This window comes from Pseudophryne corroboree, chromosome 2 (genome assembly GCF_028390025.1).
Source record: "Pseudophryne corroboree isolate aPseCor3 chromosome 2, aPseCor3.hap2, whole genome shotgun sequence".
Classification (NCBI taxonomy): domain Eukaryota; kingdom Metazoa; phylum Chordata; class Amphibia; order Anura; family Myobatrachidae; genus Pseudophryne; species Pseudophryne corroboree.
In genome coordinates this window covers 230451687-230476690 of record NC_086445.1, presented here as the reverse complement: position 1 = coordinate 230476690, position 25004 = coordinate 230451687, and the positions used below count along the sequence as shown (strand labels likewise).

Here is a 25004-nt window from a genome sequence, read left to right as displayed (position 1 = left end):
GCTGGCATCCGTGGTCACCAGGACCCAGTCCTGTATGCCGAACCTGCGGCCCTCTAGAAGATGGGCACTCTGCAGCCACCACAGTAGCGACACCCTGGTTCTTGGAGACAGGGTTATCAAGCGATGCATCTGAAGATGCGATCCGGACCACTGGTCCAACAGGTCCCACTGAAAGATTCTGGCATGGAACCTGCCGAAGGGAATTGCTTCGTAAGAAGCCACCATTTTTCCCAGGACCCGCGTGCAGCGATGCACTGATACCTGTTTTGGTTTCAGGAGGTCTCTGACTAGAGATGACAACTCCCTGGCTTTCTCCTCCGGGAGAAACACTTTTTTCTGGACTGTATCCAGAATCATACCCAGGAACAGTAGTCGTGTCGTCGGAACCAGCTGTGACTTTGGGATATTCAGAATCCAGCCGTGCTGGTGCAGCACCTCCTGAGATAGTGCTACTCCCACCAACAACTGTTCCTTGGACCTCGCTTTTATTAGGAGATCGTCCAAGTACGGGATAATTAAAACTCCCTTTTTTCGAAGGAGTATCATCATTTCCGCCATCACCTTGGTAAATACCCTCGGTGCCGTGGACAGTCCAAACGGCAGCGTCTGGAATTGGTAATGGCAATCCTGTACCACAAATCTGAGGTACTCCTGGTGAGGATGGTAAATGGGGACATGCAAGTAAGCATCCTTGATGTCCAGGGATACCATGTAATCCCCCTCGTCCAGGCTCGCAATAACCGCCCTGAGCGATTCCATCTTGAACTTGAATTTTTTTATGTATGTGTTCAAGGATTTCAAATTTAAAATGGGTCTCACCGAACCGTCCGGTTTCGGTACCACAAATAGTGTGGAATAGTAACCCCGGCCTTGTTGAAGTAGGGGTACCTTGATTATCACCTGCTGGGAATACAGCTTGTGAATTGCCGCTAGCACCGCCTCCCTGTCTGAGGGAGCAATCGGCAAGGCAGATTTTAGGAACCGGTGGGGTGGAGACGCCTCGAATTCCAGTTTGTACCCCTGAGATACTATTTGAAGGATCCAGGGATCCACCTGTGAGCGAGCCCACTGATCGCTGAAATTCTTGAGGCGGCCCCCCACCGTACCTGGCTCCGCCTGTGGAGCCCCACCGTCATGCGGCGGACTTGGAAGAAGAAGCGGGGGAGGACTTTTGCTCCTGGGAACCTGCTGTTTGTTGCAGTCTTTTTCCCCTACCTCTGCCTCTGGACAGAAAGGACCCGCCTTTTCCACGCCTGTTTTTCTGGGTCCGAAAGGACTGAACCTGATAAAACGGCGCCTTCTTAGGCTGTGAGGGGACATGGGGTAAAAATGCTGACTTCCCAGACGTTGCTGTGGAAACTAGGTCCGAGAGACCATCCCCAAATAATTCCTCACCCTTATATGGTAACACTTCCATGTGCTTTTTTGAATCTGCATCTCCTGTCCACTGGCGAGTCCATAAGCCTCTCCTAGCAGAAATGGACAATGCACTTACTTTAGATGCCAATCGGCAGATTTCCCTTTGTGCATCTCTCATATATAAGACTGAGTCTTTTATATGGTCTATGGTTAACAGGATCGTGTCTCTGTCTAATGTGTCAATATTTTCTGACAGTTTATCTGACCACGCAGCGGCAGCACTGCACATCCAAGCTGACGCAATAGCTGGCCTAAGTATAATGCCTGTATGTGTATATACAGACTTCAGGATCGCCTCCTGCTTTCTATCAGCAGGTTCCTTGAGGGCGGCCGTATCCGGAGACGGTAGTGCCACCTTTTTAGACAAACGTGTGAGCGCTTTATCCACTCTAGGGGGTGTTTCCCAACGTGACCTATCCTCTGGCGGGAAAGGGAACGCCATTAGTACCTTCTTAGGAATTACCAATTTTTTATCAGGGAAAGCCCACGCTTCTTCACACACTTCATTTAATTCATCTGATGGGGGAAAAACTACGGGTAGTTTTTTCTCTCCAAACATAATACCCTTTTTAGTGGTACCAGTAGTTATATCAGAAATGTTTAACACCTCTTTCATTGCCTCAATCATACAGTGAATGGCCTTAGTGGGCATCAGGTTTGACTCATCGTCGTCGACACTGGTGTCGGTATCCGTGTCGACATCTGGGTCTGCTTGAGGTAGCGGGCGTTTTAGAGCCCCTGACGACCCATGCGACGCCTGGGCAGGCACGAGCTGAGAAGTCGGCTGTCCCACATTTGGCATGTCGTCGATTTTCTTATATAAGGAGTCTATACGTGCACTCATTACTTTCCATAAGCCCATCCACTCAGGTGTCTGCCCCGCAGGGGGTGACATCCCTTCTAAAGGCATCTGCTCCGCCTCCACATCATTATCCTCATCAAACATGTCGACACAGCCGTACCGACACACCGCACACACACAAGGAATGCTCCGAATGAGGACAGGACCCACAAAAGCCCTTTGGGGGGACAGAGTGAGAGTATGCCAGCACACACCAGAGCGCTATATAATGCAGGGACTAACTAAGTTATGTCCCCTATAGCTGCTTTTTATATTATATATGTATTGCGCCCAAATTTAGTGCCCCCCCTCTCTGTTTTTACCCTGTTCTGAAGTGTAGACTGCAGGGGAGAGCCAGGGAGCTTCCTTCCAGCGGATCTGTGAAGGAGAAATGGCGCCAGTGTGTCTGAGGGAGATAGCTCCGCCCCTTTTCCGCAGCCTATTCTCCCGCTTTTTTCTGGATTCTGGCAGGGGAATTTACCACATATATAGCCTCTAGGGCTATATATTGTGGTATTTTTGCCAGCCAAGGTGTTTTTATTGCAGCTCAGGGCGCCCCCCCCCAAGCGCCCTGCACCCTCAGTGACCGGAGTGTGAAGTGTGCATGAGGAACCATGGCGCACAGCTGCAGTGCTGTGCGCTACCTTGGTGAAGACTGATGTCTTCTGCCGCCGATTTTCCGGACCTCTTCTTGCTTCTGGCTCTGTAAGGGGGACGGCGGCGCGGCTCCGGGACCGAACACCAAGGACTGGGCCTGCGGTCGATCCCTCTGGAGCTAATGGTGTCCAGTAGCCTAAGAAGCCCAATCCGGCTGCAAGCAGGCGAGTTCGCTTCTTCTCCCCTTAGTCCCTCGCTGCAGTGAGCCTGTTGCCAGCAGGTCTCACTGAAAATAAAAAACCTAAAATTATACTTTCTTTCTAAGGGCTCAGGAGAGCCCCTAGTGTGCATCCAACCTCGGCCGGGCACGAAATCTAACTGAGGCTTGGAGGAGGGTCATAGTGGGAGGAGCCAGTGCACACCAGGTAGTCCTAAATCTTTCTAGAGTGCCCAGCCTCCTTCGGAGCCCGCTATTCCCCATGGTCCTTACGGAGTTCCCAGCATCCACTAGGACGTTAGAGAAATAAAAAATAAAATAATGTGGAGCGTAATTGAATGGAGTGTTTAGTCACTGACAGAGGCAGACCTAACCATTCTTCTACCGAGGGTGCCAATTTAAATGGTGTCTTAAGGTGAGTACACACTAGTAGATATATCTGCAGATCAATTGATCTGCAGATATATCTATGGACAGATCGGGCAGTGTGTTGAGCATACACACTGCCTGATCCGTCGGGGACTGACGTCATGAACTGGGCGGGCCCGCCGCAGCATGTGTACGGGCGGTCGGCTGACCACCGTACACACACAGCGACGCAGCAATATATTGGTAGATATATTGGCCGTCGGCTGTGCTGCTGGGCCGACGCGATACGTTTGTGAACGACGGAGTTCACAGACGTATTGGCCGTACACACTGGACGACGGACCCGTGATAAATTGGCCGTTCAAGAGAACGGCTGATATATCGGCCAGTGTGTACGGGCCTTTAGTTACATCTTACTAAATAAACAATTGTATTAGCGTACCTCCCAGCTGTCCCGATCCCCAGCAGCTGATGGGAGTGAGGACTTGGCATGCAGGCCCACCCCCAAATGGCATCATCCAGGGGGCATAGTCTAGTGACAATGTGGTAACGTCCCCTTATAGTGCTTCACGATTCCAAATGTTGGGAGGTATGGCATTAGTATAGGGGGCATCTTTTACAATGTATAAAATGACATCAGGTACATTGATTTACACTGTGTGACTATACAGTATTTCCTTCAAGCGCCTTGGTTTACAGAGCAAGATTGTCACTGCTTTACAAAAATATGTATGCATACTACATTATATTTCCATGGAGGTAAATAATAACAGTGTGTTCAACTGTGTGTTCATCTGTCCATCTGTCATTTGTTTTTATTTCTCTAACGTCCTAGTGGATGCTGGGAACTCCGAAAGGACCATGGGGAATAGCGGCTCCGCAGGAGACTGGGCACAACTAAAAGAAAGCTTTTAGACTACCTGGTGTGCACTGGCTCCTCCCACTATGACCCTCCTCCAAGCCTCAGTTAGATTTCTGTGCCCGGCCGAGCTGGATGCACACTAGGGGCTCTCCTGAGCTCCTAGAAAGAAAGTTTATTTTAGGTTTTTTATTTTACAGTGAGACCTGCTGGCAACAGGCTCACTGCAACGAGGGACTAAGGGGAGAAGAAGCGAACCTACCTACTTGCAGCTAGCTTGGGCTTCTTAGGCTACTGGACACCATTAGCTCCAGAGGGATCGACCGCATGGAACTGGCCTTGGTGTTCGATCCCGGAGCCGCGCTGCCGTCCCCCTTACAGAGCCAGAAGCAAGAAGAGGTCCGGAAAATCGGCGGCAGAAGACATCAGTCTTCACCAAGGTAGCGCACAGCACTGCAGCTGTGTGCCATTGCTCCTCATGCACACTTCACACTCCGGTCACTGAGGGTGCAGGGCGCTGGGAGGGGGGGGGGGGGGCGCCCTGAGCAGCAATAAAAACACCTTGGCTGGCAAATATATCACAATATATAGCCCCAGAGGCTATATATGTGATAAATACCCCTGCCAGAATCCATAAAAAAGCGGGAGAAAAGTCAGCGGAAAAGGGGCGGAGCTATCTCCCTCAGCACACTGGCGCCATTTTCTCTTCACAGTGCAGCTGGAAGACAGCTCCCCAGGCTCTCCCCTGTAGTTTGCAGGCTCAAAGGGTTAAAAAGAGAGGGGGGGGGCACTAAATTTAGGCGCAATATTGTATATACAAGCAGCTATTGGGAAAAATTCACTCAATATAGTGTTAATCCCTAAATTATATAGCGCTCTGGTGTGTGCTGGCATACTCTCTCTCTGTCTCCCCAAAGGGCTGTGTGGGGTCCTGTCCTCAGTCAGAGCATTCCCTGTGTGTGTGCGGTGTGTCGGTACGGCTGTGTCGACACGTTTGATGAGGAGGCTTATGTGATGGCAGAGCAGATGCCGATAAATGTGATGTCGCCCCCTGTGGGGCCGACACCAGAGTGGATGGATAGGTGGAAGGTATAAACCGACAGTGTCAACTCCTTACATAAAAGGCTGGATGACGTAACAGCTATGGGACAGCCGGCTTCTCAGCCTGCGCCTGCCCAGGCGTCTCAAAGGCCATCAGGGGCTCAAAAACGCCCGCTCCCTCAGATGGCAGACACAGATGTCGACACGGAGTCTGACTCCAGTGTCGACGAGGTTGAGACATATACACAATCCACTAGGAACATCCGTTACATGATCCCGGCAATAAAAAATGTGTTACACATTTCTGACATTAACTCAAGTACCACTAAAAAAGGGTTTTATGTTTGGGGAGAAAAAGCAGGCAGTGTTTTGTTCCCCCATCAAATGAGTGAATGAAGTGTGAAAAAGCGTGGGTTCCCCCGATAAGAAACTGGTAATTTCTAAAAAGTTACTGATGGCGTACCCTTTCCCGCCAGAGGATAAGTTACGCTGGGAGATATCCCCTAGGGTGGATAAGGCGCTCACACGTTTGTCAAAAAAGGTGGCACTGCCGTCTTAGGATACGGCCACTTTGAAGGTACCTGCTGATAAAAAGCAGGAGGCTATCCTGAAGTCTGTATTTACACACTCAGGTACTAGACTGAGACCTGCAGATAGTGCTGCTGCAGCGTGGTCTGTAACCCTGTCAAACAGGGATACTATTTTGCGAACATAAGACGTCGTCTTATATATGAAGGAGCACAGAGGGATATTTTGCCGGCTGGCATCCAGAATTAATGCAATGTCCATTCGGTCAGGAGGGTATTAGAGACCCGACACTGGACAGGTGATGCTGACTTTAAAAGGCACATAGAGCCTTAAAAGGGTGAGGAATTGTTTGGGGATGGTCTCTGGGACCTCGTATCCACAGCAACAGCTGGGAAGAAAAACATTTTACCTCAGGTTTCCTCACAGCCTAAGAAAGCACTGTATTATCAGGTACAGTCCTTTCGGCTTCAGAAAAGCAAGCGGGTAAAAGGCGCTTCCTTTCTGCGCAGAGACGAGGGAAGAGGGAAAAAGCTGCACCAGTCAGCCAGTTCCCAGAATCAAAATTCTTCCCCCGCTTCCTCTGAGTCCACCGCATGACGCGGGGGCTCCACAGGCGTAGCCAGGTACGGTGGGGGGCCGCCTCAAAAATTTCAGCGATCAGTGGGCTCGCTCACAGGTGGATCCCTGGATCCTTCAAGTAGTATCTCAGGGGTACAAGCTGGAATTCGAGGCGTCTCCCCCCCACCGTTTCCTCAAATCTGCCTTGCCGACAACTCCCTCAGGCAGGGAGGCTGTGCTAGAGGCAATTCACAAGCTGTATTCCCAGCAGGTGATAGTCAAGGTGCCCCTACTTCAACAAGGACGGGGTTACTATTCCTCACTGTTTGTGGTACCGAAACCGGACGGTTCGGCGAGACCCATTTTAAATTTGAAATCCTTGAACACATACATAAAAAAATTCAAGTTCAAGATGGAATCGCTCAGGGCGGTTATTGCAAGCCTGGAGGAGGGGGATTACATGGTATCCCTGGACATCAAGGATGCTTACCTGCATGTCCCCATTTACCATCCTCACCAGGAGTACCTCAGATTTGTGGTACAGGACTGTCATTACCAATTCCAGACGTTGCCGTTTGGACTGTCCACGGCACTGAGGGTCTTTACCAAGGTAATGGCAGAAATGATGATACTCCTTCGAAAAAAGGGAGTTTTAATTATCCCGTACTTGGACGATCTCCTTATAAAGGCGAGGTCCAAGGAGCAGTTGTTGGTCGGAGTAGCACTATCTCGGGAAGTGCTACAACAGCACGGATGGATTCTATACATTCCAAAGTCACAGCTGGTTCCTACCACACGCCTACTGTTCCTGGGGATGGTTCTGGACACAGAACAGAAAAAAGTGTTTCTCCCGCAGGAGAAAGCCAAGGAGCTGTCATCTTTAGTCAGAGACCTCCTGAAACCAAAACAGGTATCGGTGCATCACTGCACACGAGTCCTGGGAAAAATGGTAGCTTCTTACGAAGCAAAATTCTATTCGGCAGGTTCCATGCAAGAACCTTTCAGTGGGACCTCTTGGACAAGTGGTCGGGATCGCATCTTCAGATGCATCGGCTGATAACCCTGTCTCCAAGGACCAGGGTATCTCTACTGTGGTGGCTGCAGAGTGCTCATCTTCAAGAGGGCCGCAGATTTGGCATACAGGACTGGGTCCTGGTAACCACGGATGCCAGCCTTCGAGGCTGGGGGGCAGTCACACAGGGAAGAAATTTCCAAGGACTTTGGTCAAGTCAGGAGTCGTCCCTACACATAAATATTCTGGAACTGAGGGCCATTTACAATGCCCTAAGTCTGGCAAGGCCTCTGCTTCAAAACCAGCCGGTACTGATCCAATCAGACAACATCACGGCAGTCGCCCATGTAAACAGACAAGGCGGCACAAGAAGCAGGATGGCGATGGCAGAAGCCACAAGGATTCTCCGATGGGCAGAAAATCACGTCTTAGCACTGTCAGCAGTGTTCATTCCGGGAGTGGACAACTGGGAAGCAGACTTCCTCAGCAGACACGACCTACACCCGGGAGAGTGGGGACTTCATCCAGAAGTCTGCCAACTGTTGGTAAACCGTTGGGAAAGGCCACAGGTGGACATGATGGCGTCCCGCCTAAACAAAAAACTAGATATTGCGCCAGGTCAAGGGACCCTCAGGCAATAGCTGTGGACGCTCTAGTGACACCGTGGGTGTACCAGTCGGTTTATGTATTCCCTCCTCTGCCTCTCATACCAAAGGTACTGAGAATAATAAGAAAACGAGGAGTAAGAACGATACTTGTGGTTCCGGATGGGCCAAGAAGAGCTGGGTACCCAGAACTTCAAGAAATGATATCAGAGGACCCATGGCCTCTACCGCTCAGACAGGATCTGCTACAGCAGGGGCCCTGTCTGTTCCAAGACTTACCGCGGCTGCGTTTGACGGCATGGCGGTTGAATTCCGGATCCTAAAGGAAAATGGCATTCCGGAGGAAGTCATTCCTACGCTGATAAAAGCCAGGAAAGAAGTAACCGCAAACCATTATCACCGTATTTGGCGAAAATATGTTGCGTGGTGTGAGGCCAGGAAGGCCCCAACGGAGGAATTTCAGCTGGGTCGTTTTCTGCACTTCCTACAGTCAGGAGTGACTATGGGCCTAAACTTGGGTTCCATTAAGGTCCAGATTTCGGCTCTGTCGATTTTCTTCCAGAAAGAACTGGCTTCACTGCCTGGAGTTCAGACATTTGTAAAGGGAGTGCTACATATTCAGCCCCCTTTTGTGCCTCCTGTGGCACCTTGGGATCTCAACGTGGTGTTGAGTTTCCTAAAATCACATTGGTTTGAGCCACTTAAAACTGTGGATTTGAAATATCTCACGTGGAAAGTGGTCATGTTATTGGCCTTGGCTTCGGCCAGGCGTGTGTCAGAATGGGCGGCTTTGTCAGGTAAAAGCCCTTATCTGATTTTCCATATGGATAGGGCAGAATTGAGGACTCGTCCCCAGTTTCTCCCTAAGGTGGTGTCAGCTTTTCACTTGAACCAACCTATTGTAGTGCCTGCGGCTACTAGGGACTTGGAAGATTCCAAGTTACTGGACGTAGTCAGGGCCCTGAAAAATTTATATTTCCAGGACGGCTGGAGTCAGGAAAACTGACTCGCTTTTTATCCTGTAGGCACCCAACAAAATAGGTGCTCTTGCTTCTAAGCAGACTATTGCTCGCTGAATTTGTAGCACAATTCAGCTGGAGCATTCTGCGGCTGGATTGCCGCATCCTAAATCAGTAAAAGCCCATTCCACGAGGAAAGTGGGCTCATCTTGGGCGGCTGCCCGAGGGGTCTCGGCTTTACAACTTTGCCGAGCTGCAACTTGGTCAGGGGCAAACACGTTTGCTAAATTCTACAAATTTGATACCCTGGCTGAGGAGGACCTTAAGTTCTCTCATTCGGTGCTGCAGAGTCATCCGCACTCTCCCGCCCGTTTGGGAGCTTTGGTATAATCCCCATGGTCCTTTCGGAGTTCCCAGCATCCACTAGGACGTTAGAGAAAATAAGATTTTACTCACCGGTAAATCTATTTCTCGTAGTCCGTAGTGGATGCTGGGCGCCCATCCCAAGTGCGGATTGTCTGCAATACTTGTATATAGTTATTGTTAACTAAAGGGTTATTGTTATGAGCCATCTGTTGAGAGGCTCAGTTATGTTTCATACTGTTAACTGGATATGGTATCACGAGTTATACGGTGTGATTGGTGTGGCTGGTATGAGTCTTACCCGGGATTCAAAATCCTTCCTTATTGTGTCAGCTCTTCCGGGCACAGTATCCTAACTGAGGCTTGGAGGAGGGTCATAGTGGGAGGAGCCAGTGCACACCAGGTAGTCTAAAAGCTTTCTTTTAGTTGTGCCCAGTCTCCTGCGGAGCCGCTATTCCCCATGGTCCTTTCGGAGTTCCCAGCATCCACTACGGACTACGAGAAATAGATTTACCGGTGACTAAAATCTTATTTATTTCTGCTCAGACATAAGTGGTTGAGAAGCTGCTGTTTCTCTCATTTAATGGTGCATTGTGTCAAAAGGAACCCTTCAGTGTATCATAGAGGCCTGAAAAGCAACTGGGATGCAAAAATGAAACCAACCATTACTCAAATGTACAGTCAGTTTTCATGTTCTAAACATCTAAGGAGAAGGGATACATGTGCATAGCCATAGGGGTATATTTACTAAAGATCAGGTTTTTAGAAGTATAGATGTTCCCCATAGCAACCAATCACATTCTACTTATCATTTATCTAGCAGCTTCTGGAACATAATAACTAGAATCTGATTGGTTGCTATAGGCAACATCTCCACTTCTAAAAACCTGCTCTTTAGTAAATATAACGCAGGGGTTGCCGAATGGCGTTTATTAATAATACTGTTTGTTGGCCTGTTAATGGGAACCGGCCTTCTGTGACTATCTACAGGTTGCAAGTCCAGATGGATATGTACAGTATGTGTTAGAAAGAGTAACGACATGACTTCACTATATGCTATCACTTTAAGAGCACACTACTGGCACCTCAGTAGAACCTATATAAAAGGTTGCTTTGTTCTACAGCCACCTGCTGACCCAGGAATATTCCCCTGGTGTGCACTTTCTGCATCATTTATTTTAAATGCTTTGTCCTACAACCTGAACTCTCATGTTTGAGCGCACAATATAAGATATGTGAGGGCACCTAGCCTGTATCTATCTTGGGACAACTTAGTAAATTCAGAAGGAGAAACAAACATTTTTCACACCGCAGTCACTGCCACCTTGATATGGTAGGCTGTGTATTTCTGTAAATAAAAAAAGTCCCATCATGTCTGCAAACGGCATGCGCAAAGCATGGCCACATTTTGCCCTTTATATCTGCATATTACTGGGATGATCCAATGGTCATGTAGTACCCCCTCTGATCAAGGTGTTCCTTGTTACTACCTTTCACAATCTTCAGGAGTGGGTAAAACAATACATAATAGCAGTTTTTTTGCATGCTTGCAATATAAATAAAACTTTATCAGGCATATTTATCAATATTACTTTTTTTAACATAATGTGAAAAGGGTGTTTTCATACCTTTTCATATTATTTTAGTTTCACCTAAACGCACTAAAGATCTTCATATCGCGTTTTTTTAAATTTTTTTAGTAATCAGATGGCATTTCCCCAGGGCTTAAAGTGGTCCTAGCAGTAGCGGATCTTGCCACGGGCAAGCAGGACTTTTGCCCGGGGCGCCGCCTTCCGGAGGGCACCGGCGCCATCTGGAGGGCGCCGCACCATGGCAAGATCCACTGCTGCTGTGGTGCCCCCCGCTGCCGCGGCCCGCTGTCCGTTGTGAAGGGAAACTAGACGCTACGCGTCTAGTTTCCCTTCGTGGGCTGCCCGCTGTGAAGGGAAACTAGACACTACGTGTCTAATTTCCCTTCCTGGAGAGGACCTACACTGTAATGATGTGCGGTGCGCGTTGACGTCATCGCGCACCGCATAGCAAAGGTCCTCTCCACGAAGGGAACTAGACGCTTAGCGTCTAGTTTACCTTCGTGGAGAGGACCTTTACTGTGCGGTGCGCGATGACGTCATCGCGCACCACACATCCTACAACAGTACAGGAGGCGTAACTGACCACGCCCCCTGTATGAAGCCACGCCCCCTAATGCCGCCCGGGGCGCCAGAAGCCCCGGAACCGGCCCTGGGTCCTAGTGAGGTGGTGGAACTCATGGAGGAGGACCATGTAGGCACCAGGACCTGAGGAGGTGGCTGCAGCTCATCAGTAACACGCCTGTATCATCGATTGATGCAGATGATGGGGTGGGCTTTTCTGTTGGAATTACTGTGCTGGACAATGGAGATGGTGAAACTAGTTCCCCCTAACATTACAGGTGGTGGAACTCAGTTCCACCTTGTCCCCCCCCCCCCCCCCCACACTTTAACCCCTGCATTTCCCATACTTGCAATGGGAAATGCGATCTTCCCAAATTTACTAAAAACAAAATGTGATAATAACCTTGAGATAGCATTATCTGGGCGGATTCAGCATGAATTCCCGAGTGTTGGGATCCCAGCGGTCACCAGACCGACGCCGGAATCCCGAAAGTCTAAATCACAACATCGATTGCCCAGTGTCCGCTTGCCACGCTTCAAGTTCGGTGTTGAGCTTAGCTTGCCACACTATTCTATTCCCCCTCAGGTGGTGGCGTGGACCACCACTCTAGTGGAAATAGTGTCCATCTGTCGGGATTCCAACCGATGGAATTGTTTCCGCTGCCGGGATTCTGGCGTCGGTATTTTAACCGCCTGGATCCCGACAGTCTGGAAATTAATTGCATACCATCCGGGCTTCCCTCTGGTTCCCTGACTCCTGCACAGCCTTCCCTGCAGGCTCCCCGTGAAGGCTGTACTTGCATCTGGCCCCTGTGATCAGCCATGTCTGTCTGATGGACACACAGACTGATAATCACTGTGTAAAAAAAAAAGCAACGAAATATAAAAAAACAAAAGTAAAACCTGCACCCAGGAACTGGTGAGAGCAGCGGGTCATCTGATCACTGTGCTCCTGCCGTGACCCCCAGTGCAGTAAAGTGATGCTGAAGCCGGCATCCAACTTTACAGCACCGAGGGACACAGCAGAGCACAGGGTCAGATGACCAGTTGCCCTCCTGGATCACCGATCACCAGTCCTGGCACGTAAAGTCACGTGGGGGGATGGGGGAGCAGATGGCAGCAGCCGCGGCACATGTACGGTCATGCAATCAGGCTATTTTTCACAAAAAATACCCCGAGAGGTGCGGATAGTGCATTCACAGGGACAGAGCTTTTTCACAAGCTCTGTTCCTGCATGCAATAATTGATACATCCTGGTGATGTAGTCAATTATTGTAATGCGACTTTGGTCAGAATTATCACAACCCATCTGCACCTAAGATGCAGAATGAGATAAAAAAAATCTTTTAAGTATCTAAATGAGGATCATTTAATTAGTTTTACAGAAACTATTGTAATCACTCCTTTCTGTTTTATTTGCCATCCTTACCATGAACATGCGCAATAGTAATGCCTCCAATCTCAGAGTCACTAAAACGCAGCAGGAATGTACCATTCGGCTCATTGCTGAGAAGCTTGTGAACATACTGTTTGCTGACGAAGCCCATTATCAACCTAGAACAAAGCAAAGGTACTTACAATTTTTATTAATTTTTTATTTTTTAATGAACAGCATCATATTATGCAGCACTTTACAAAAAATAATTACCCATGCATACCAGTGCCTGAGTGCCTGCCGAATTGGAGCTAGCACACACATACAATGGCCCATTTAGTTATAAGCTATTACGTTTTTGGACTAGGGGAGGAACCAAAGCACCCAAATGAACCCCACACATACTCAGAAGGGGGATCAGTATGAATTCCCCGCGCACGGGATCCAGGCATTCAAAATACCAATGCCGGAATCCCACTGGTGAAAAAGCCGACAGGGGTGATTAAGGGGAGTTCTCCCCTCTCTCCACCCCCCTAACCCTCCCTACCCGCAGCCTAAACCAAACCCCCCCACCGGTGCCTAAACCTATCCCTCACCCCCCGCAGCCTAACCCTAACGGTCCGAGGGGGGTGCGTAACTCTAACCCCCTCCCTGCAGCTTAACCCCATCCACCCGAAACGCAGTGGCTTACCTCTCCAGCGCCGCAGTGTGTCTTCATTCGGCATCCCGGCTGTCGGGATTTCGGCACCGGGATGGTGCACCCATTCTGGATACCGGTGTCGGCATTCAGAATAGGGTCGGGATTCTGACTGCCGGGATCCCGACAGCCGGGATCCTGACTGCTTCCCCTCAGAAGGAACATACGCACAGAGGAAGAATGATTACTAGGTACTGTAACATTTACAGTAGAAGAAAAGTTACAAAATATTGGGCAGATTTAACAAGTGATATTCTTATTATCACTCATTATGAATATAAAATGGTGCTCCAGCCAATCAGATCCTACCTTGTCATTTTTCAAACACATGACAGTTAGGAGCACCATTTAACATTCGAAGCAAGTGATAACAAGAATATCTCTTGTTGTTAAATTAAAGTGTGTCAGTCAGCTACACGCAGTCAATGTAGCCATTTTGTAGGGTAAACCAGTATTTGATAAATCATATCACACGTCTCAGTGATATCACCATTTATTACCATTTCATAATGACTCAAAATGCAGAAAACTTGGGAATAATTGTTCTGCCCACACACTGGCTATCTCCATTAGGAGTAGGAGACAAGTACAAAAGGTTTATTTGTAGGTGGCTATCCTGAGCTGACAGTAGTCCGAGTGATGTGAGCAAAGCAGTGTAAGACCATCAGGAATCTAGAGTATATAGGTGGCAATAGTGTGTTATTCAATGGCTGCAGCTGTTGTACAATGGTAAGCAAAGCCTTAACACTCCACTGAAGAAATAGGCTGGATAAATTAGTGTACCTCCACACAGCAGTACTGTACATACAGTAGGAGGGGTAACAGGCTGGAGGAATGTGTGTGTCTCCCCACAGCAGTACTGTACATAGGAGGGGTAACAGACTGGAGAAATGCGTATGTCTCCCCACAGCAGTACATAGGAGAGGTAACAGGCTGGAGGAATTAGTGTACCTCCACACAGCAGTACTGTACATACAGTAGGAGGGGTAACAGGCTGGAGGAATGTGTGTGTCTCCCCACAGCAGTACTGTACATAGGAGGGGTAACAGACTGGAGAAATGCGTATGTCTCCCCACAGCAGTACATAGGAGAGGTAACAGGCTGGAGGAATGTGTGTGTCTCCCCACAGCAGTACTGTACATAGGAGGGGTAACAGACTGGAGAAATGTGTATGCCTCCCCACAGCAGTACATAGGAGAGGTAACAGGCTGGAGGAATTAGTGTACCTCCACACAGCAGTACTGTACATACAGTAGGAGGGGTAACAGGCTGGAGGAATGTGTGTGTCTCCCCACAGCAGTACTGTACATAGGAGGGGTAACAGACTGGAGAAATGCGTATGTCTCCCCACAGCAGTACACAGAAGGAGTAACAGACTGGAGAAATGAGTGTACCTCCCCGCAGCAGTATACGGGAGGGGTAATAGACTGAATAAATGAGTGTACCTCCCCACAGCAGTACACGGGAGGGGTAAAAGACTGGAGAGATGAGTGTACCTCCCCACAGCAGTACATGAGAGGGGTAACAGACTGGAGAAATTAGTGTACCTCCCCACAGCAGTACATGAGAGGGGTAAAAGACTGAAGTGGGGTTGTGCTATGGGTCAATACAAAGACCGCAACATGAGTGTATGATTGCTGAGTGCCTGCTACATCTAAGATACTGTGGGTGAGATTTATCACACCTTTGAGAGAGAAGTTGCCCATAGAAACCAATCAGCTTGTAGCTATCATATCTCTAGCAGTCTTTGGGCGGTATTCAATAATAGACAGGAAAAAACAGACACCCAACCGACTTTTCAAACAATTGAATTCCCCCCAATATCTCTAAGGTTTTCTACATTTCCCCAGTGAATTGTAATACTGAGATCATATAGGGGGAGATGTATCAAACTGTCTATAAAGGACAGATGGAGAAGGTATCCATAACAAGCAATAAGCTTCTAGCTATCAATTTATTGTTATGGCACCTTCTCCAGTAGTGAAGGTTTACACAGCTCTCCTATACTGTGCTTGTCTCTTGAGACCATCAAATGCATCAGTGGTACTATGACAGGGGTAACATGTGCATTAGTGGCCAGCGTGCGGGGCTGGGGCTCGCAGTGACATATCTCAACACCAGCAAAGACGGAGCTACCATAGGTGCAGGGAGTCAGCTGGTATGGGCCCGGCAGTGTACTGGCTATACCCTGCTCATTTGCATATTTTGTAGTAACACACTTTAGACTTTTAAATTGCATAATATTTTTCAATTTGTTGACTGTTTTGCAAAAGTCGCGGTGAGTCACACTATAAAGTACATACTAGATGGTATAGGTGAAAGGGATGGATTCACTGCACTAGGTTTTATGCTGTAATAATGAATGCTCAAATTAACATGTATTAATGTTATATGTCTCCAAAGATTTCAAAAATATTTATATAAATAGCCTCACCAACCCCTCCACTCCTCTCTCTACAGTCCTTACCCCCAACCCCTTGTTTTTGCTTTATCATTATAAGAGCATTGATTATAAGATTTGGGGGTATATGCAATTACTGGCGAATCGCGGCAATTTTTCGCCCGTTTTTTAATTCGACACAATTCGACCGTCGAATTCTGGCAAGTGGGTGCCGGAATTCAACATATTCAATAAAAAACGGATTCGACAGTCCCGCTGTCGAAAAACGACCGATTTGACGGATTTTGATCCGATTTTTTAAAAATTGGAAAAAACGGTAAAAAACCCGAAAAAAATTGCGTGGGGTCCCCCCTCCTAAGCATAACCAGCCTCGGGCTCATCGAACCGGTCCTGGTTCTAAAAATCCGGGGGGAAAAATGACAGGGGATCCCCCGTATTTTTAAAACCAGCACCGGGCTCTGCGCCTGGTGCTGGTGCAAAAAATACGGGGGACAAAAAGAGTGGGGGTCCCCCGTATTTTTTACACCAGCATCGGGCTCCACTAGCTGGACAGATAATGCCACAGCCGGGGGTCACTTTTATACAGCGCCCTGCGGCCGTGGCATTAAATATCCAACTAGTCACCCCTGACCGGGGTACCCTGGGGAAGTGGGGACCCCTTCAATCAAGGGGTCCCCCCCCAGCCACCCAAGGGCCAGGGGTGAAGCCCGAGGCTGTCCCCCCCATCCAGGGGCTGCGGATGGGGGGCTGATAGCCTTGAGAAAATTGAAAGAATATTGTATTTTCCAGTAGTACTACAAGTCCCAGCAAGCCTCCCCCGCAAGCTGGTACTTGGAGAACCCAAGTCCCATGTTTACACATGGGACCCCTTTCCACGAATGCCGGGACCCCACGTGACTTCTGTCACAGAAGGTACCTTCAGCCAATCAGGAAGCACTACTTCGTGGCACTCTCCTGATTGGCTGTATGCGCGTCTGCTGTCAGACAGCGCATCGCACAGCTCTCTCCATTAGATTCAATGGTGGGAACTTTGCGGTCAGCGGTGGGGTTACCCGCGGTCAGCCGCTGACTGCGGGTGACCTCACCGCTGACCGCAAAGTTCCCACCATTGAATATAATGGAGAGGCTTTGCGATGCGCTGTCTGACAGCTCAGACGCGCATAGCCAATCAGCAGAGTGCCAGGACAAACATGGGACCCCTTTCAGTCCGCCTGGTTCGGGTGTTCGTTTTTTTTTTGCCAAGTACGTGGATTATAATCTGGACACTGGATTGAGGTGAGTATAATTTTATTCACAGGTACATGTGGATTCTACTTGGACAAGTGGACAGAGGTCGGCGTGTGAACATAGGTAAGTATGTGTGTGTCGACATGTGTGAAATAAACTTTTACTCTCACGGTGTGCGTGTCCTGTTTTTATTTGGGTATTTTTTTTCCAGTAGAACTACAGGTACCAGCGGGCCCGTTTTTCTCCTGCATGCTGGTACTTGTGGTTCTCCAAGTACCAGCTTGCGGGGGAGGCTTGCTGGGACTTGTAGTACTACTGGAAAAAACAATATTCTTTCAATTTTCTCAAGGCTATCAGCCCCCCATCCGCAGCCCTTGGATGGGGGGGACAGCCTCGGGCATCACCCCTGGCCCTTGGGTGGCTGGGGGGGGACCACTTGATTGAAGGGGTCCCCACTCCCCCAGGGTACCCCGGCCAGGGGTGACTAGTTGGATATTTAATGCCACGGCCGCAGGGCGCTGTATAAAAGTGACCCCCGGCTGTGGCATTATCTGTCCAGCTAGTGGAGCCCGATGCTGGTGTAAAAAATACGGGGGACCCCTACTCTTTTTGTCCCCCGTATTTTTTGCACCAGCACCAGGCGCAGAGCCCGGTGCTGGTTTTAAAAATACGGGGGATGCCCTGTCATTTCCCCCCCCCCCGGATTTTTAGAACCAGGACCGGCTCGAAGAGCCCGAGGCTGGTTATGCTTAGGAGAGGGGACACCACGCAATTTTTTTTCGGATTTTTACCATTCCATTTAAAAAAATATATATTTTTAAAAATATAGAAATAATACTTGTGCCTCCAAAATAGACAAACCAAGTACCTAATCCCTTCTAATATAAATAGATATGCTATTACCAAAAAAAAACAACATGTTTTAATTTTTTTTTATTAGATTCCGCCACCAAAGTGTGGCGGATTGAAAATGCCGAATTTACTGTCTTAAAGCACTGTTGTCGAATTTCCAAACTTCAATTGAATATACTTTTGGCGAATTGCCGCATTTGTACCATTGCAGAAATGTCGAATTTGACAAATGTCGAATTTCAAAAAGTCGAATTTGGAAAGTCCGTTTTTTTGACGGAAAGTACTGAATTGCATTGTCAATTTTTTTTTTTGGGGCGAAAATGTCCCGTTTTTCAACATTTTCTGGAATTCGACCGCAATTGCATATACCCCTTGGTATTTCAAAAAAGCTCTCTTTGCAATGAATGGATGCAGCCATATTTGTGAGCTCATTGTCTTGGATGCAGTAACAGACACATCAATGTGTGCACTTGATGCAGGAGCATTTTAAGAGAGGGTGGGGCCCATGTGCACACTTCACATGGGCCCCCTCCTCTGTTTGGCGCAGCAGAATCTGTGCATGTGCAGGTCTCCAGAAACATGGCACCCGCTATGTGCCCGATGACTAATCTTATTGTGCATGTGCATGTCTCCAGAAACATGGTGCCGCCATGTTCCCGGGAACAAATCTCTACTGCGCATGTGCAAATCGCCAGCTGCCGTGACATTTTCTGAGTGATTACTGCTGCAGCAGCGCCACCAATATGGGACTCTGGAGAGGTAAGTAACTGAACATGGGTACAGGGTGTGTGGTGTGAGCCCCCCTGGATGCAGGGGTCTGTGTGCACCGCACATACTGCACCCAATATAGATACGCCTATGGCTTGATGACACTGGTGTAAGTTGTTTTGGTCTATACAGAATGTTATCCAAAATTATTCATCCAGACTCTCACCCGTCCGACCAGTAATCTCTTAATTGTTTTTTGGTGAGATCAACAACTCCATCAAACCACTGCCAAAATGTAAAGTTTCGCTCCTGAAGTGGTTCCTGTAAAAAACAGAGGAGACTGGTTAGATGGATTCAGAAAACACCATGTGGCAGCAGCCATCATCCCTCACCAAACATGGGAAAAACTTATTGTATAAAATGTACTTATTGGCACAAACATGTCTAGTGTATATTATTATAAATACAGGAAATGTATTCAGCAGCGGCTCACACTAACATTTAGTCGGGGGGCTGCAGCTACTGCCATGCATGGAGAGGAGACAGCCAGCTGCCAGCCCCGGGTCCAAGCCCCTGCGCAATGGATCCAGCAGGTGCCAGGACTGGTGCATGCGTAAACCCCCATCTTCTATGGACTACAACAGGCTGCAGCCTAGAGAAGCCGGATTGGGCTATATATAATAATTCCTATGTTGACTTCTCTCCTGTTCGTGAGGGAAGTTGTCTGTCCTCTTCACCACTGATTTCAGAAAAAACTACTTTTTAGTTTTAGTTCCCACTCAAAAAACTAAATGCATACATTCTTATTTTACTGTACAGTATGTATATATTCTTATCATTTTCCTGTACAGTATGTATACATTCTTATCCTTTTGCTGTAATTACCTTGTTAAACTGCGCCCAAGACACAGAGCGTTCTTTTAAATCATCAAATCGAATACAGTTTTCACCAAAGATCTTCTGAGCAAGGAACCAGAAATGTTCAGGGCACAGCTCGTGTTTGGTCCCCACCTCAGATACAAACTTCATATTTAAAGTGACACACATTTTTTTCCATGGGACCTTTTCCTCCACAAAGAAAGGGCGTCGCCCCTGGTAATAAGAACAGAAGCAAGCGTCACAAAACTATACAGATAACATCACAATGTGTAACTAATAATATCACAAGGAACCAAAGAGTTACCTGGCCAGTACACAAGTTTAATGATGGACACTTAGTACTGGTCACGAAATTGCAGTGAAAATACCATTATACTCAACAAGTTGTGTGATCAGGGCCGGTTCTTGCCCTTGCGGCGCCCCGGGCAAAAGTTAGGGGTGTGGCTTAACATGGGGGCGTGGTAAGCCACGCCCCCCATTTGTAGCGCCGCTGAAAAAAGAAAAGAAAAAAAAAAGTATACTTACTGTACCCCGCTCCTGTTTCCAGACCCTGCAGACCGGCGCCGCTCTTCTCCTCGGATCTATGGGAGAGACGTCAGTCATGACGTCTCTCCCATAGCACAGCATAAGCGCTAGAGGTCAATTATGACCCCTAGCGTCTATGGCACAATGCTGTGCGGTGCGCGATGACGTCATCGCGCACCGCACACCAAAGGTCCTCTCCATGAAGGGAAACTAGACGCTTAGCGTCTGATTCCCTTCAGAGCGGGGGAGGACCAGCGCCACGAAGGGAAACCAGACGCATAGCGTCTGGTTCCCTTCTCACAGCGGGAGGGCGGGCACAGCGGGAGGACACTGCTGGGGCGCACACTGACAGTGGAGGATCTTGCCATGGTGCGGCGCCCTCCGGATGGCGCCGGCGCCCTCCGGAAGGCGGCGCCCCGGGCAAAAGTCCTGCTTGCCCGTGGCAAGATCCGCCACTGTGTGTAATATTCGTTCTACAGCAAAAGTAATCCACATTTAAATATACATGACCTTCAGTTGTATATTGTAGCCAATATTTAGTCACGTGAGCCAGGCACCAGCGCTCTTAGGGCATACAGCATAATTGTTAGACAGAGGATCACTCTGTGATCTGTCTCTGTTCCCAGCATTAGAGGCAGCTTCCCTGCTCTAGTGTTTTCCCTCCTAGTGTCAGCTCAGTACAGGAGGAGGTGCTTAGTGTACAGTCTGAGAGACTTCTTCCTGGGAGAGACAACTGCAGATTCTGCTCGCCTCAGTGTGTGACCCTGTTTACCTCTCAGCCACACCTTACGTGTGCAGCCACATCCTGTGTGTACCAAGACACTGTGTTACCGCTGTACTGCTTCATATGTATACTGTGAGTTCCTGCTGCTGCAGAACATCTTCTACAAGCTGTTATCTCTGTTATATGAATAAACCAATCATCCTGGGGAAGTGCCATTGTGTGGACTAACATCCCTATCCGACACCGCAACACTCTGCCAACAGGTTATGGGCCCAGGACCCCAAGTCAGAAAGGCTTTCTAAAACAGAGGTACATAAAAAATAAAAGTGCAGCTGATTAAAGAAGGAGTACTTTTATTAAATATAGAGAAGAATGTACAGTACAGGGAACAGCGTGAACTTTGGAGGAACATATGAAGTGGAAGGTGAGAAGAGCCCATGGCTGGTCCCAGAGGAGGGGGTCACACACTGAAGGAGCTGGGTGAAGGGGGGAGGAGAGCAGGGTGGTGAAGAAGGAGGTAGAGCAGCCAGAAAGGGTACTGTCTCCATCCCGAAACTGTCCGTGGTAACCCAAGATGGGTGCTGCACTGCGCCCCGTGACCCAGTATATGGACTGGTGACTCTTAAATGTTTTTCATTGGTGGGTGAGCCATTCTCTTACACCCCTGTTCTGACCGCTATGCAGCAATATTGGGTTGTTTGTCAGGGATAGGCTGGGTACTAGAGGATACCACAGTAATGCTGACTGACAATATGATGTGCCAGTGATAACCTTCCCGTACAAAGCATGAGGCAGTCAAGCATCTCTGCTGTACATGTACCATTGCAGTACTATTTCTGTTATCGCCCTCTGATGATAACGATGAGAGAGAAAAAAAATATATATATATATATATAGTTTTATTAAGTGGGCCGGTTGGTTGATACTTAATCTCAATCCACTTTATCTCTCTCCAAGACTTAATGCATAGAGCCTTAGTCAGCACGGGTCACAGGTGCATTGCGTTCGCACTCTCCCGACCCATGCTCTAGTGCGTACGCGAATCAGTGGCAATGCGTGTGCACAGGCTGAAGGATACGAACGCAGTATGATTGACAGCAGCGGGGGTTGGGTAGGCGGTATTGCGGCATTGCAGGGCAGGCGTGGTGACAGAAATGGGGGCGGGTTTGGGGCCGCCGCATGACATCATGCGCCCGCTGCAACCCGGAAAATGCTCGTCCTGCGCCTGCCTTCGTATCCTGGCTGTGGAGGCAGGGAGCATTCACAAATCAATGATGTGATCGCAGCCAGTTGCAGTTTTGCTAAAATAGCAAAACTGTAGCTGAATGAGGGCCATAGACCCCATTGTTTGGCAGCACTTGGGGAGGCAGTTGGTGTGGCTCCCCTATTTGAATATTGGACTGCGCTGCAGATCCCAGAGGCGGAAATACCAGAAGGCGGAATAGGCATCCGCCTAGGGCCTGATGGTCCCTCGGGGCTCGCCTCTCCCCACCTGCACAAGAAGTCAAAATAAGTTCTATTTTTTAAAACAGTTATTGCCCCCACTTCGCGGGCAGACAGTACAGGACCGCCGTTCGTCAGCCTGGTGGGTGCGTGGAGAGGAAAGGATCTCTCTTTGATGCAGGATGACATTGCAACGCAGGGTCCAGGTGGCGGCGTGTCATGGCCAGAGCCTCCAGCGCTGCCACTGATGAAGAGTTGGGGCCGGGCACACTGATTCAGTGTGTTCATCACATTTAGTCCCGCCCCCTGGATGGAAGGACAGTTGAAAATGAATGGGCTGTTCCATGAAAGACCCGCAGCTGTTACTGGCCACATTCCTCAGTACTGTAAGTTTCATTCCTGTTGACCTACACTGCCCTCCTCCTGTCCTCTGTGCTTCCTGTCACAGTACCTCTGTCCCTTTACTTCATAGTGTACGCCTCTGTTTCTTCCATTCCCTTGTGTACATGTCTCCCCTCAGTAAGATCTCAGTGTAGCTACCTCCCCTGAAGCCCCAATGTGTCCCGTCATGTCATCATGTGCCCTACCCTAAGTCACCAGTGTGTATTTTCCACTCCCCCCCTGGTCTCCATGTCCCATGTCTTCCTCCCCATCTACCAGTGTGTACAAGTTCTCCATGTCCCCCTAACCCACACAATCACCAGTGTGTACGTTTCCTTGGCTTCCTACCCCCCACTCCCAGTCACCAGTGTGTACGTCTCCATGTCAACCTCTCCCTGCCCCCACTTACCAGTGTGCATCTCCATGTTCCCCTCCCTTACCCAGTCACCAGTGTGTACGTCTCCCTGTCCCCCTCCCATACCCAGTTACCAGTGTGTACTTCTCCCTGTCCCCCTCCCATACCCAGTCACCAGTGTGTACATCTCCCTGTCCCCCTCCCATACCCAGTCACCAGGGTGTACGTCTCCCTGTCCCCCTCGTATACCCAGTCACCAGTGTGTACATCTCCCTGTCCCCCTCCCATACCCAGTCACCAGGGTGTACGTCTCCCTGTCCCCCTCCCAAACCCAGTCACCAGTGTGTACATCTCCCTGTCCCTCTCCCGTACCCAGTCACCAGTGTGTACATCTCCCTGTCCCCCTCCCATACCCAGTCACCAGGGTGTACGTCTCCCTGTCCCCCTCGTATACCCAGTCACCAGTGTGTACATCTCCCTGTCCCCCTCCCATACCCAGTCACCAGGGTGTACGTCTCCCTGTCCCCCTCCCAAACCCAGTCACCAGTGTGTACATCTCCCTGTCCCTCTCCTGTACCCAGTCACCAGTGTGTACATCTCCCTGTCCCCCTCCCATACCCAGTCACCAGGGTGTACGTCTCCCTGTCCCCCTCCCATACCCAGTCACCAGTGTGTACATCTCCCTGTTCCCCTCCCATACCCAGTCACCAGTGTGTACATCACCCTGTCCCCCTCCCATACCCAGTCACCAGTGTGTACATCTCCCTGTCCCCCTCCCGTACCCAGTCACCAGTGTGTACTTCTCCCTGTCCCTTGCCCATATACAGTCACCAGTGTCTACTTCTCCCTGTCCCCCTCCCATACCCAGTCACCAGTGTGTACATCTCCCTGTCCCCCTCCCATACCCAGTCACCAGTGTGTACTTCTCCCTGTCCCCTGCCCATACCCAGTCACCAGTATGTACTTCCCCATGTCCCCTGCCCATACCCAGTCACCAGTGTGTACTTCTCCCTGTCCCCCTCCCATACCCAGTTACCAGTGTGTACTTCTCCCTGTCCCCTGCCCATACCCAGTCACCAGTGTGTACTTCTCCATGTCCCCTGCCCATACCCAGTCACCAGTGTGTATGTCTCCCTATCCCCCTCCCGTACCCAGTCACCAGTGTGTATGTCTCCCTGTCCCCCTCCCGTACCCAGTCACCAGTGTGTATGTCTCCCTATCCCTCTCCCGTACCCAGTCACCAGTGTGTACTTTTCCCTGTCCCCTGCCCATACCCAGTTACCAGTGTGTACATCTCCCTGTCCCCCTCCCATACCCAGTCACCAGTGTGTACTTCTCCCTGTCCCCCTCCCGTACCCAGTCACCAGTGTGTACTTATCCCTGTCCCCTGCCCATACCCAGTCACCATTGTGTACTTCTCTCTGTCCCCTGCCCATACCCAGTTACCAGTGTGTACATCTCCCTGTCCCCCTCCCATACCCAGTCACCAGTGTGTACTTCTCCCTGTCCCCTGCCCATACCCAGTCACCAGTGTGTATGTCTCCCTATCCCCCTCCCGTACCCAGTCACCAGTGTGTATGTCTCCCTGTCCCCCTCCCGTACCCAGTCACCAGTGTGTATGTCTCCCTATCCCTCTCCCGTACCCAGTCACCAGTGTGTACTTTTCCCTGTCCCCCTCCCATACCCAGTCACCAGTGTGTACTTCTCCCTGTCCCCTGCCCATACCCAGTCACCAGTGTGTATGTCTCCCTGTCCCCCTCCCATACCCAGTCACCAGTGTGTACTTCTCCCTGTCCCCCTCCCATACCCAGTCACCAGTGTGTACTTCTCCCTGTCCCCTGCCCATACCCAGTCACCAGTGTGTACATCTCCCTGTCCCCCTCCCATACCCAGTCACCAGTGTGTATGTCTCCCTG

The 25004-nt window shown here is 49.4% G+C and overlaps 1 protein-coding gene and 1 long non-coding RNA gene across 6 annotated transcripts in view; one reads left to right on the top strand and one right to left on the bottom strand.

Moving 5' to 3' along the window:
* The window catches only part of STAT6 (signal transducer and activator of transcription 6), a 447399-nt gene that overhangs the window by 46042 nt on the left and 376353 nt on the right, over positions 1-25004 (bottom strand). For all 5 annotated transcript variants that reach the window (XM_063952434.1, XM_063952435.1, XM_063952432.1 and 2 more), the window contains 3 exons: positions 19667-19873; positions 19008-19102; positions 12951-13075 (listed from right to left, as the gene is read on the bottom strand). In XM_063952434.1, coding sequence (XP_063808504.1) covers positions 12951-13075; positions 19008-19102; positions 19667-19873 — 427 coding nt within the window. The remainder of the gene's footprint in view (positions 1-12950; positions 13076-19007; positions 19103-19666; positions 19874-25004) is intronic.
* Positions 1-25004, top strand: part of LOC135011145 (uncharacterized) — a 65145-nt gene that overhangs the window by 30996 nt on the left and 9145 nt on the right. The gene's annotated exons all lie outside the window — the stretch shown is intronic.